Genomic DNA, 15,663 nt, shown 5'->3' with positions numbered 1-15,663 from the left:
AGCTGCTGAAATTGAATTTGAAAACCTTTTTTATAACATGCAATATAAGTTATATGATCATTTCATTAGAAAACTGAATATTTTATATTTTTCTCCGATATTCTTTGAGTGCTTTCTTCAGCAGGATAATTCTGTACGACACAATAAGTAACGAAAGCAGATAAAAAAAATAAAATACATAGCGACAAAAATTCTCTTAAAGTATGTAAAATTTTATATAAAATATTTGTACATATTCTTATATATTTACACATTTTGGTTGTTCTTTCTATTTTACAAATAGATGCTTTTAATTCCCCCAGATCCTCAGTTTCAAGTTGTCATTTCAAATTCACGATCATCATATCACGTTAGGGATACGGTGGGACGTATGTCAATCCATGTACATCAATCCTTGGACCCCATTATAAAACAATTGATACAATATTTACAGATACATTTATTAAAACAAATACTTTTAAAGTGGTACTTCGTATCCATTTAGTGCAGGGGTAGATAACCTATGGCACTCCAGATGCTGTGGACTATATCTCTCATAATGCTCTTACTAGTAAAGCATTATGGGAGATGTAGTCCTCAACATCTAGAGTGCCGAAGGTTGCCTATCCCTGATTTTAGTGCATATTTACTTAGTTAAATGTCACATAATAGTATTGCTATGATTGTCCAATATACTGGGAAGAGTTTATACAATGGAATAATAGGAAGGCTTTTGCTAGGCCGAAGAGCTTACAATTCAATGTTGACAATCTGTCCCTGTTTTATAAAAAGAACGGAGTATTCAGACTTTAGTGGTCAAACCTGTAACCTGAAGATTAGTCCTGCACATCATTTGAAGGGCAATGTGATGGGGAGACAAACAAAAAAAAAATCCCAAATTTTTCAACATAGGACGTGGCGTCATTGAGTGCTGCATATACAGGAGAGTGTCCTTAGACACAGGTACAGCTGGAACTTGTTACAGTTAGAGGGAGTTTTACAGGTAGGGGGCCCCCTGATTTCAAGGTTATGTAGACTGTCTCCGATGACTATCAGTGCAATTTGCAAGTTCCCTTATCCTTTAGCCTACTGTCACCCTATATCCGTAACACTCAAAGGAGGCTTGACATTTTAAAATAAACCATTTTATAGTGATACTTTATTGCATTTAATGCACCTTTCCTGAGATTATTCCCAGTTGCAAACTACTCTAAAGACAAAAAAAAAATAAAGTCGTTTGTTACATGTTAATTCAAAACAATCATAAATGCTAATTGCATTCCTTGATAACGCCAGGTTTAAAGGAAACGTAAACTTTAAAAAACATATATATATATATTTTAAAGTTTAATATTGCAGTGTCAGTGAAAAATGTGATTAACTTTCTATGTAATGTTTCTAAGAACTCTTTCAAAGCTGAAGGTATATATGTTCATTTTAGATTCAATTTCCTAGGCCTGTAGCATGTCTGTTGGGTTCCTGAATCTACCTATCAGAGATCATTTGGAGTGCCTTTACACACCTATCATACTTGAAGTTTTCTTTCTTGACACATAGGTAACACAGAATATGGTAAGGGCAATGTCCTACAGAACTTCTTGGAAAATAAATCCACTTGTGATTTCCTTCAATTATTCATAAACAAAATAAAACAAGGAATAATAGGAAGGCTTTTGCTATGGCCAAAGAGCTTACAATTAGATGTTGACGACCTGTGCCTGTTTTATAAAAAAAATGAGCTTTTCTATTAAGAACTGAGTATCCAGACTTTAGTGATCAAAACTGTAACCTGGAGATGGCCCTTTAGTTTGGAGACAATTTAACACGGTCATTTTGCATAACAACTAGAATGCTACAATAATAATACCAAATGCATAAATCTTAAAATATCAATGGAATTCTCTGACAAGTGTCAATAATGGTATTTTCTAAGAAACATTAGAAAACTTAAGGAATAGCAAGACAACTTTTCTCCAGACATTGGGCATTATGTTCTTCAAGTCTCCTTTGTGTTAGACCACCATAGTTGCAGTCGTTACATATGTCTCCCAGACCACTGGACACAAAAAGACATGGTCTGCAGGGAAAGTAACAAAAACATCCTGTTTCCATTTTGCCACCTTCACTTTACACTGTTAAGTCTGCTTTGACGATCATCCGAGATGATTTGCTGCTATGGGCTGAACTAGGAGCTACTTTTATTTTGTACGTGTTGTCCTGAGGGTACGGGATGGAAAGCCTGTGTCCACCAGGTCCATTTGTCTTCCCATCACCTTTTGTCTGACCTTGCAGCAAGAGGTGGTTTGTCCTCTCATGTTCTCTGTTTGACCAATTGTCTCTCTCATAAGCAGGTGGAGGACTGGGTCCTTCCATTCCCCTGGACCTGCACTTTCTCTTCAACAGGATGTGCAGAAGTTCTGATATACTTAGAACTGCAGAAATTACCCCGACCACAAAGTAGAACTGCAGGAAAATAGTCTTTTCAGTAGGCCTGGACACAAAACAGTCCACTGTATGCGTACAGGGCGATCGTTGACAAAGGTATTGTGGCTCCACCTTAAAACCATAGAGAAGCCATTGTCCCACAAGAAAGCCCACCTCTGCCAAAATCCTCATCACCACATTGACTATGTAAAAAGTGCGTATATGACGACCACGATTCTCTGTTCTAATTTTTGGTGGGCCATTACCTTGTTGCCCACTTCGTGCTGTCTCTTCTTCTTCTAAATCTCTCTCCATCTTGGCACTTTGGTGCATTGAATATATAACAAAAAGTACAGCTGGTGCAGATAGCAAAACAATATGGAATACCCAAAATCGGTAGTGCGAGATCGGGAAGGCTCGATCATAACATACTTGCCGGCAACCCGGCTGTAAAGTGTTGCACACAAACTCCTCCTGTTCATCTTCAAACATGTCGCTGCCCACTGTAGCTAAAATCAGTATGCGGAAGATCAACATGACCACAAGCCAAAAACGGCCCACCATGGGAGAATGCTCCTGGACAGCATCCAGGAGTGAACTCAGGAATCCCCACTCCCCCATCTCTCCTTTGGGCCGCGTTGTCTCTGTGAAGGAAAAGAACAATGGTTCAATAAATTAAACATTACAATGAGACATCTACATTACAAGATGATTGTGACTGAAGATTAAATCTGTCTCAATTCCCAATGTCTGAGACGTAGGATTTCTTTGCTGTATATTAACTAATAGAATAAAAACAACTGAACATGCAAGATAAGAAAGCAAATTCAGAATTAAACAATATCAGTATTGGTTTAACAACATATGTGTTGATGAGGCGGTAGATGTCGGGCTTTTGCCCTGGATCACCACAGGTTGTGGAGAAGTCAGGTGAATATTCAGTTTTTTTTTATTATTATTATTATTATTATTTTTAATTTTAAAATTAGGCAGTTGCTTCTTCATGCAGATGATCCAAAAATTATTAAATCATTTGAAAAACGTTTCAAATAATATGAAATTGAGGCCATAAAAAGAAAAAAACAGTAGCATGGTTTTCCACCAAACCACTTAGGGAGAACCGGTGATATCCCGCAGGTAGCGGTCAGAAAGGGATGCTGGTTAACAGAACTTTGCTGCATGACCTTCAATTAGTTAGGTAGCATGGTGGGATGACAATTAATACCGCACTGTACACCATGTTCTTGTTTTTGGCAATGTTTTCATTGAGATCCCAGAGAGCACCAGCAGCACAGTATTCATGTGTAAAACACTACATAGGGGGGATATCATGACAGGCATATCCCTGTTTTTCTGTTAGAGTAGGGGACATCACATTTTCCTTTGGGGTAAAGCTTCAGGTGTTTCTAGAACCTAGCAATGCCCCTGTTTTAAAATGACAGTTTTCCTTTAAATGTTGTTTATAATAAAATATTACATGTATTAACAAATTCAAACCTCTTTAGTTTAGAAAAACGTCGCCTGAGAGGGGATATGATAACATTATACAAATTTATCTGGGGCCAATACAAACCATTGTGTGGAAATCTATTCACAAACTGGACTTTACATAGGACACGAGGTCATGCGTTTAGACTGGAAGAAAGAAGATTTTGTCTAAGGCAAAGGAAAGGTTTTTTTTACTGTAAGAACAATAAGGATGTGGAATTCTCTGCCTGAAGAAGTGGTTTTATCAGAGTCCATGCAGATGTTCAAACAGCTACTAAATACATACTTACAAAAACAGAATATTCAAGGATATAATTTTTCAATGTAGGGTAATAACTGCTTGATCCAAGGATAAATCTGACTGCCATTCTGGGGTCAAGCGGGAACTTTCCTAGTTTGTTGCAAAATTTGAAGTGCGTCAAACTGTTTTTTTGGGGATTTTCTTTTGGATCAACAGCAAAAAACAAATGTGAGGAAGGCTGAACTTGATGGACACGTCTCTTTTCAGTCTATGTAACTATGTAAATACAGCCATGTATCCAATCAAACATGCATATAATGAACAGCTAGTGTGTGTTCATAAATTCTGATATAATGTGGAAGCAACAAGAACCTAAAATGTACTCTAGGACTGTTTCAGCCATTCAGACCGTGCATGATCCGAGCTGACATTATGACAATAATGTAAACATCAAGCCTTTGTAAGAACTACTGTAGTGAAATCACTTCTTATAATAATATATTGTTTGATGGCTACGTATGCTCAACATCCGTATGTAAGGTGTGAATATAATATGCAATATTCTAAAACGACCTAATGTATTCATTTAAAGAAATGCACTGTAAGGAAAACCAATATCTGGGTGCTGTTGTAAGCAAAATTATGGGATCCTGTTATAGATATTTATAGATTCTGAAAGTAATTTTTTTGCCAATATTTAAAAGTGAATTGGCGCATGCTGCAATAGCACACATCCAGTGCCAAATGGTCTGAAAAACCACCTCCAATCCACTATATAAGAAGGACTAGACATTCCGAGGGTGTTTAAAAGAACGGAGTTTAACAATGGGAAACGATGTAGGCTGTCCTTATGTTTTGCATGAGGATGTCCAGCATCTTGCAAATTCCCATCGGAAAGCATTGATTCAATGCTTTTCTATGGGGAAGATTTTAAAGGAGCACTATAGGGTCAGGAACACAAACATGTATTCCTGACCCTATAGTGCTTAATCCACCATTTAGGTGGTTTGTACCCACTTAGCTCCCTTACAAAAGGTGAAAACACACCTTATTTCCAGAGTCACCCGGATCCACCTCCTTGGTGACATCATCAGAATTGCCAATTTTTAGCCAATCAAATGCTTTCCCATAGGGAAACCCTATGGGTTTCGCGGAACACCTATTGGGGTTCCACCAAAAGTTTAAAAAAAAAAATGGCCGCGAGTGGAGAGGGAGCAAGGAGCAGTGATCTCCCTGCTCAGCTCTCTCGCCTGCACAGCAGTGATGCTGGAGCCGGGATATGACGTCACTCCAGCTCCAGAATCACTAAGAGGCGCACGAGGTAGCTGAGCAGGGAGATCACTGCTCCCTTGCTGCCAGCACGCCAGCCGCTCAGCAGCCCCACTGGACCCCAGGGACTTCATGCCAGCACTCCTAAAGGTAGGGGGGCTGGGTCGAGTAAAATGTAAAAAAAAAAATTTTAAAAAAATTGTATGTGTGACTGGCAGTTTGTATGTGTTTGTGTGTCTGTCAAAGAGTATATGTGTGTTTGTCAGTGAGAGTTAATGTGTGCTTGCCAGTGAGTGTGTGAGAGTGTATGTGTTTGTCAGTCAGAATTTATCTGTTCTGTATTTGTGTTTGTATGTGTGTGTGTAAAAGAGTATGTGTGTTTGTCAGTGAGACAGTGAGAGTGTGTATGTATGTATGTCAAAGAGTATGTGTATCTGAGTGTGTCAGTGTGTCAAGGTTTGTGTATGTGTCACTGTGTGTATCTAAGTGTGTGTGTATATATGCCAGTGTGTATAAGTGTGTTTGTATGTGCCTGTGTGTGTTTGTGTATGTCAGTGTGTGTGTGTCAGTATATGTGCCAGTGTGTATCTGTGTGTGCAAGTGTGTGTATTTGTCACGGTGTGTATCTGAGTGTGTGTGCATTTGTGAGTCAAGATGTGTGTGTCAGTGTGTATCTGAGTGTGTTTATCTGTGTGTCAAGGTGTGTATCTGTGTGCCACTATGTACGTGTGTGTGTGTGTGTGTGTGTGTGTATCTGTGTGTCACATACATATACACACACACATACATATACACACACACACTGACACAAAGATACACACACTGGCACATACAAACACAGATATACACACCTTGACAAACACCAGCACATTCAAACACAGATACACACACTTTGAAACATAGATACACAAAGCTTAACACACAGATACATACATACACACACACACACACACATACATGCTGTCTGCCAGTGTGTGTGTGTGTATCTGTGTGCCACTATGTGCCAATGTGTGTGTGTGTGTATCTGTGTGCCACTATGTGCCAATGTGTGTGTGTGTGTATCTGTGTGTCAGGGGAACCCCTGCTATAGTGTATAGGTAAACACATATATTAAAGGGACACTAAAGTGTTAGGAATACAAAGCTATAATGATATCTGTTGTCTCCCCTATATGTAAATGCCATGTGTTAAACTAGTTCCAATTTTGTCAGTACAGTCTCTATGGAACTTTGTTCCTTGGTGCCCCACTTAGGGACGCAAGATAACTGTGCCTACAAAGAGTAGTACAAGCGAATCATTCGACATTCATGCACTGCGCTCAAGCTCTTAGTGGGCCGGCCTGCTTGGGTGACACTCAGCCTGGTGCATTCAAGCCAAGCTGACGTTCCTATTTTTTGTGTGGACCCATACCCTTTCATTTCGGCAGTGCTAGTGACGCAATGCACGTCACTGGCCCACCCATTTTACCCCAAGCACGAGTGTTCCGCTTTACGGGACGCTGATACTGTGAGCTAGGTATAAAATGACATAGGCAGTCAGTTACATGGTTGGTAATAAAGGCTAAATAAAAACACGCAAACCTTTCACACATCTGCATTACTGCTGTTGATCCAAAAGAAGGTGAAAGCCCACTGTGAAGCAAATTCCAATTTTGTCACAAATAGGGGTGGAAACCCTTCTTGACTCCAAAATTGCATTCAGATTCCCCACCAGATTAACTAATTTCTCCTTGAAAATTCTATTTTTTTTTTTTTTTTTTTTAAATACAGTCAATGCTTAAAATGCCAGATGTAAGCAAAACATATATTTGGGCGAATTATACCAAAGGAAGGGGGAGAGGGGGGGATAAAAAAAACCCTTTCTAGGTACTGCAAGATTGAATTAGTCATTTTACTGCTATGTGGTTAAATAAATGCATAAATCTACAATAGTTTAAGGATGAACATTTTATTGGAAATCAATATGCAGTCAACACTAGCAAACCTTAGTGATCACCAACACCATTAACAAACTATCTCCCCCCTCCCATGCCGACATTCATACATATACATTCCTTTTAAGGTATCTTATCAATGGGATTGATTAAATTCCAATTAATACGGTACACAAAAGTCAATCATTTACACTCTGAGAGCGTCTGGATGTGATACATTGTACATACCAATTTGTGTTAAGCTTTTATTTTAAAATCACAGAATGATTGGTTGGAAAAATCCCCAGATCTGACTATATAACAAATATACATTTAAATGTATTAGTGTAGGTAAGTCACAATCAGAAGATTGGTGTTTTCAGATTTTGACGATCCATGGAATTCCAAGGTTTAATTTTAACAACAATATCAATTTATTAATATTGGAACTGGATGGTAGCAATATTTTTTTTTAAAATTATAATAATCATTTCCCGTATTTAATAGACAAATAGGGAACGGCAAAAGATTGCCTGTGTTCATTGGTAAAAATTTGAAAAAAATGTAGATATACCTTTTGTGGCTTGCATTTATCTTACGAACCCAAGAGACACCTATATGTAAAGTGAACAAGATCAGTTTAAACCTGTGATTGGCATTATTCAGCTGACGCTAATGTGTATTGTCTCTGGAAGCAGTTTGAGCAGTAAGTATTGCAGTTAGCATGTTAATCTCCGGTGTTAAAATTAGTGAAGGACCCACCGATATTGGGGTACTGGGACGTAGTGGTGGGCTTAACACAATGTGGCAAAGTGACAATCCCTGTATTTGTTTGCTGAGATCGGTGATTTTAGGTAGCCTTGTAAAATCGAAAACTGTATTTTTTTTTTTTTTTCTGTATGCACTGTTCCTTAATCGTCTGTATTTTGTATACATTTTTGTCTTTACAACAGCACCACTATTTAGAAATGCATGTATCGGCTGTGCCCCCGGTTCTCCTTTATTTTGCTAACGTGTATTGTAGCATAACTAATAGGAAGATTTAATCTAGGTTCCATGGAAGGCAGTGAGTTAGGCAATCAAACTGCTTTAATCCGAAAATAACCCCACACATTTCTTAGAGGTTTATTAACAAGACAGTGAGATGTAGTGAACAGAAAATCTGCGGGGAACATATCTCAGCTATTTCTGTTAAAATTCTTTAACTCAATTTACTCCCTGTTTAAACCCAAACAGAATAGAATTTCCTAAAAAAAAAAAAAAAAGATACGTTAAAAGGGGAACTGTCCCACCATTGGATAAAACATTGAAATCGCCTAAAACGTGTGTTAACATTTTTTTATCTTAAGTTTCTATTAAAGATTTAGCTAATCCAGTTCAGACAAGGCAAACCCATATCATAGAATCACTGTTTCATTTCTCTCCTGCCCTGTATGCTTACTTTATACTGCTGACACAAGGTGTAAAGGACAGAACGTATCACAATGATTGACAGGGAGCTAAGAAGGAGGCGCCCAGGTGTAGGGTAAAGAGGGTAAAGATGAGTGGATTTCTATATTTATTGGTTGTTTTTTTTCACATCTCACAAATACGTAACTGTTAAAAAATAGGGATAATCGAACATAATATTAAAAATCTGGAGAAGTGTCACCACTTCCCCTTTAACTTCCTAATCACAAGTCCAGAACCAATGTAAATTGAAACCGAAATAACATTTTCTGCACATATTAATACAATGAAATGCTGAAATACAAGACGTTAATATTAGAACATATATAACGAACGTATTGTGTGTTGATATTATATTTATCGTGGTGCGTTCTGAAGCAAGTGTGTCACCAAAAGGTCGTCACAACAGGAAAATAACGGTGTGATTGACAGTTCCTCCCCCACTATGATTTAACTCCTGACATTGTCAATATGTGTCAATTTATGGCGATTTTACATTTAGGTCTGTGAAGGTTCTATCGCTTACTGTGGTCAGGTAGCCAGGGCATGCACTCCAAGGAACCATATTTCCAGTGGTCTTAGATTCCCAAGATGCACTTGCCATGCTTAAAACCCCACGAGGAGTACTGCAATATTACTATGGCTCCTGGGTAGTACTAACAGAGAGTATGACTTGCATTAAAAATAGTTTACAATCCAGTTATCCCCAGTTCCTATTTTGGAGGCATTATATAATCATTCTCTATGTAATGTTTTTTATTAAAGGAAGTATTCCAGAACCAGAACCGCTACAGTCTGCTGCAGTTGTTATAGTGCCATGCGTGCCCTCATCCCTGGCGGGACGCAGATACGTTTTCAAACCTTTCCTTAATGGTTTGATTACTTACTCTGGGAGGGTGCCACAGCACTTCTAGCACCATAAACACTGCAGCGGCTGTAGTGGGTCTGCTGCTTGGAGGTGTTCACTTCATTTAGAGCTTAGATTTCTGATGATGGGAAAGAGATACCGGTGGCCATTTTTCCTAGGGGTGCCCATGATATATAAATAGCACAGTTACTAAATATAGCAAGAGAGATGCAGTGTCACTCTACGGTAGAGTACCAGACGTTACTCATTTCAGCCGATTGTAGAAATACTTGTCAATTTGACATCCATACAAAAAGGATCCGATAAATGTTGACGGATCTAACACAGAGTTTTATTCCAGTTAAATCTAGAATGAAAAGTTTGTCTTGAAAGCACTGAATTAATTCCCCCCAGTGCTGTTGACAGACCAGCACTGAACTGGTTAATACCATAGCCACGCTCCCTCTCTTGGTCAGACTGATAAACGATAAGAATGTCTGCATTTAGCACATACCTCTCAACTGTCCTGCAAAGACATCAGGGACAGCTTTGTCTCCCTGGGACGGAGGAAGGCAGCTCTGACACGTAGCGTAAACTGCAAAGAGAGACAATGTCACAGTCGCTGGTGTCTACGGGGTTAAACTGTATATAATATTCTCACACTCTTCAAACCAGAAACACAATGCAGCATGTTTAAACCGTTACTCCTGACAAGTGTGACAGGTTAGCATTCTCTGTATGAAACCACTACTGAGTGACAAACACCATACCAGCCTCACCTTAACTGCATATTCTAACATTATTGAGGGAATTGGTAATCACTTTTTGATCCCTCTACAGGTCCCATAATTCTCACAATTTTCTAATACATAGGAAGGGGTGAGAGGTATGTGTCCAAATGCATAATACAAAGATATCAGGACACATACCTCTCATCTCCTCCTAATACACAGACATCAGGACACATACCTCTCACCTCCTCCTAATACACAGACATCAGGACACATACCTCTCATCTCCTCCTAATACACAGACATCAGGACACATACCTCTCACCGTCTCCTAATACACAGACATCAGGACACATACCTCTCACCTCCTCCTAATACACAGACATCAGGACACATACCTCTCACCGTCTCCTAATACACAGACATCAGGACACATACCTCTCACCTCCTCCTAATACACAGACATCAGGACACATACCTCTCATCTCCTCCTAATACACAGACATCAGGACACATACCTCTCACCGTCTCCTAATACACAGACATCAGGACACATACCTCTCACCGTCTCCTAATACACAGACATCAGGACATATACCTCTCATCTTCTCCTAATATATAGACATCAGGACACATACCTCTCACCGTCTCCTAATACACAGACATCAGGACACATATCTCTCACCGTCTCCTAATACACAGACACCAGGACACATACCTCTCACTTCCTCCTAATACACAGACATCAGGACACATGCCTCTCAACTTCTGCTAATACACAGACATCAGGACACATACCTCTCATCTCCTCCTAATACAGAGATATCAGGATACATACCTCTCACCGTCTCCTAATACACAGACATCAGGACACATACCTCTCACCGTCTCCTAATACACAGACATCAGGACACATACCTCTCACCTCCTCCTAATACACAGACATCAGGACACATACCTCTCACCTCCTCCTAATATACAGACATCAGGACACATACCTCTCACCGTCTCCTAATACACAGATATCAGGACACATACCTCTCACCTTCTCCTAATACACAGACATCAGGACACATACCTCTCATCTTCTCCTAATACACAGACATCAGGACACATACCTCTCACCGTCTCCTAATACACAGACATCAGGACACATACCTCTCACTTCCTCCTAATACATCGATAGTAGGACACATACCTCTCACCTCCTCCTAATACACAGATATCAGGACACATACCTCTCATCTTCTAATACACAGATAGCAGGACACATACCTCTCAACTTCTCGTAATACACAGACATCAGGGCCCATACCTCATATCTTCTAATACACAGATAGCAGGACACATACCTCTCACCTCCTCCTAATACACAGATATGAAGACACATTCCTCTCACCTCCTCGTAATACACAGACATCAGGACACATACCTCTCACCTCCTCCTAATACACAGACATCAGGACACATACCTCTCACCGTCTCCTAAAACACAGACATCAGAACACATACCTCTCACCTCCTCCTAATATACAGACATCAGGACACATACCTCTCACCGTCTCCTAATACACAGATATCAGGACACATACCTCTCACCTTCTCCTAATACACAGACATCAGGACACATACCTCTCATCTTCTCCTAATATACAGACATCAGGACACATACCTCTCACCGTCTCCTAATACACAGACATCAGGACACATATCTCTCACCATCTCCTAATACACAGACACCAGGACACATACCTCTCACTTCCTCCTAATACACAGACATCAGGACACATGCCTCTCAACTTCTGCTAATACACAGACATCAGGACACATACCTCTCATCTTCTCCTAATACACAGACATCAGGACACATACCTCTGGCCTCCTCCTAATACACAGATATGAAGACACATTCCTCTTAACTCCTCCTAATACACAGACATCAGGATACATACCGCTCACCGTCTCCTAAAACACAGATAGCACATACCTCTGACCTCCTCCTAATAGAAAAACGTGACAACACATAAGCACCAACATACAGACACATATCTTTCACTTTCTCCTATTACATAGACATCAGGACACATGGCTCTTACTCATGCAGCATACACACAAAGACATACAGCAAATGATTTAATTAATGTCACTGTCTGATAATATACAGCCCGAAGATTTCATTATAGGAGGATACACTACACCATATATAAACCCAGCACTGTCAGAGCCTGCCCCGATAATCGGCAGTCAGTAGGTTACATTACATCATATATAAACCCAGCATTGACTGAGCCTGTCCTGATAATCTGCAGTGAGTAAGATGCACTACATTAGATATAAACCCAGCATTGTCTGAGCCTGTCCTGATAATCTGCAGTCAGTAGGATATAATACATTAGATATAAACCCAGCACTGTCTGAGCCTGTCCTGATAATCTGCAGTCAGAAGGATATAATACATTAGATATAAACCCAGCACTGTCTGAGCCTGTCCTGATAATCTGCAGTCAGTAGGATATAATACATTAGATATAAACCCAGCACTGTCTGAGCCTGTCCTGATAATCTGCAGTCAGTAGGATATAATACATTAGATATAAACCCAGCACTGTCTGAGCCTGTCCTGATAATCTGCAGTCAGTAGAATACACTACATTAGATATAAACCCAGCACTGTCTGAGCCTGTCCTGATAATCTGCAGTCAGTAGAATACACTACATTAGATATAAACTCAGCACTGTCTGAGCCTGTCCTGATAATCTTCAGTCAGTAGGATACAAAACATTATGTATAAATCTAGCACTGTCTGAACCTGTCCTGATAATCTGCAGTCAGTAGGATACACTACATTATATATAAACCCAGCACTGTCCTAGCCTGTCCCAATAATCGGCAGTCAGTAGGTTATATTACATGATATATAAACCCAGCATTGACTGAGCCTGTCCTGATAATCTGGAGTCAGTAGAATACACTACATTATATATAAACCCAGCACTGTCAGAGCCTGTCCCGATAATCGGCAGTCAGCAGGTTACATTACATCATATATAAACCCAGCACTGTCTGAACCTGTCCTGATAATCTGCAGTCAGTAGGATACACTACATTATATATAAACCGAGCACTGTCTGAGCCTGTCCTGATAATCTGCAGTCAGTAGGATACACTATATTAGATATAAACCCAGCACTGTCTGAGCCTGTCCTGATAATCTGCAGTCAGTAGGATACAATACATTATATATAAACCCAGCATTGTCTGAGGCTGTCCTGATAATCTGCAGTCATTAGGATACAATATATTAGATATAAACCCAGCGCTGTCTGAGCCTGTCCTGATAATCTGCAGTCAGTAGGATACACTACATTATATATAAACCCAGCATTGTCTGAGGCTGTCCTGATAATCTGCAGTCATTAGGATACAATATATTAGATATAAACCCAGCGCTGTCTGAGCCTGTCCTGATAATCTGCAGTCAGTAGGATACACTACATTATATATAAACCCAGCACTGTCTGATATAAACCCAGCACTGTCTGAGCCTGTCCTGATAATCTGCAGTCAGTAGGATACACTATATTAGATATAAACCCAGCACTGTCTGAGGCTGTCCTGATAATCTGCAGTCATTAGGATACAATATATTAGATATAAACCCAGCGCTGTCTGAGCCTGTCCTGATAATCTGCAGTCAGTAGGTTACACTACACTCTATATAAACCCAGCACTGTCTGAGCCTGTCCCGATAATCTGCAGTCAGTAGAATACACTACATTATATATAAACCCAGTGCTGTCTGAGCCTGTCCTGATAATATGCAGTCAGTAGGATACACTATATTAGATATAACCCCAGCACTGTCTGAGCCTGTCCTGATAATCTGCGGTCAGTAGGATGCACTATATTAGATATAAACCCAGTGCTGTCTGAGCCTGTCCTGATAATATGCAGTCAGTAGGATACACTATATTAGATATAACCCCAGCACTGTCTGAGCCTGTCATGATAATCTGCGGTCAGTAGGATACACTATATTAGATATAAACCCAGCACTGTCTGAGCCTGTCCTGATAATCTGCAGTCAGTAGGATACACTATAGTTAATATAAACCCAGCACTGTCTGAGTCTGTCCTGATAATATGCAGTCAGTAGGATACACTATATTAGATATAAACCCAGCACTGTCTGAGCCTGTCCTGATAATCCTCAAACAGGTGAATTCCTACCTGTTTATTAAGCTGTTACGATGTTCTCTGCTCCTATACGTTACTCCTATGATTTCACAGAAGGTGCGGAGTTCATGTCTCCGAGCTGCTTTCACTTCATTTTCCCTGGATACTTTCAGAATGCCGTGATATTTAGGGCTGTGTGTCTCCTCCTTCTCTTAAAGTGACATAAGCCCAACTACAGCAATGACAAATGCAGTATCCCACATCCATTGCACTTTCATTTTGACTATGGAGTAATTCTGCCAATAGCGGAACTTATATCTTTTATTATTTACTATATAACTGATCATTGGAGACAATCATTTTTCGGCCCAAATTTTACAATAACTGGAAATTGTTACATTTTGGGTTTTCCACAATCTTCTAGAAGATCAATGGTTCCCAACCCAGTCCTCAAGTACCCCCTAAAAGTCCAGGATTTAGGGATTACCCAGTTGTGTCTAAGATGTTTTAAGAAAAAATTAAACCCGCCCCAAAAAAACATTAGACACAACAGGGTTATCCCTAAATCCTGAACTGGTAGGGGTACTTGAGGACTTGAGGGACCCCCTGTTCTAGATCAATGGAGTATATATATTTTACATTTTATATGTTATTAATAAATTAATGCCATTCTCAGTCTTAAATGAGAAAAAATCTAATTTATTAAAACTGCATTATTTTGGTTTCAAAATTCTATTAGTTCATTTACAAATGTATTGCAACATGTGATTTTATTTTTTTAGAAGCAGGAAGGTTGTTTAATTTGCAGCCAAATTTCTGAGCACTGACTGATTGTGAAAATGAAACTGAGAATGTATAGATCACTAAATCACAAAGAGACTCATGTAAGATGCTAATGTTCTTATTGTATTAGTGGGGAAACATTCCTGGTTCATAACTACCACGTGCCAGTTATTTCTATTCTATTATTGGCATTTCTATATAGCGACAACGCATTCCGCAGCGGATTACAATATTATAAAAGGGAAATATAACAATAAATACCAATAACAATTACAAACTGTTACAGGAGCAATAGGTTGATGAGGACCCTGCTCAAACAAGCTTACAGTTAATGTATTTGAGAAGTACTGATGTGTCAATGCC

General features: G+C 39.4%; 1 protein-coding gene across 1 annotated transcript; it reads right to left on the bottom strand.

The window, feature by feature from the left end:
• Window positions 1-255: 255 nt before the first annotated feature.
• Window positions 256-14,665, bottom strand: GJD3 (gap junction protein delta 3). The gene is made up of 3 exons (XM_063425441.1): window positions 14,572-14,665; window positions 10,124-10,204; window positions 256-3,047 (listed from the first exon to the last, which is right to left on the bottom strand). Exon 3 carries the CDS (start codon window positions 3,022-3,024, stop codon window positions 2,107-2,109), a length of 918 nt encoding a protein of 305 aa, XP_063281511.1. The 5' UTR covers window positions 3,025-3,047; window positions 10,124-10,204; window positions 14,572-14,665; the 3' UTR covers window positions 256-2,106.
• Between the last annotated feature and the right edge of the window lie 998 nt (window positions 14,666-15,663).

This window comes from Pelobates fuscus, chromosome 6 (genome assembly GCF_036172605.1).
Source record: "Pelobates fuscus isolate aPelFus1 chromosome 6, aPelFus1.pri, whole genome shotgun sequence".
NCBI classification, from domain to species: Eukaryota; Metazoa; Chordata; class Amphibia; order Anura; family Pelobatidae; genus Pelobates; species Pelobates fuscus.
This window is presented reverse-complemented; position numbering and strand designations above follow the sequence as displayed.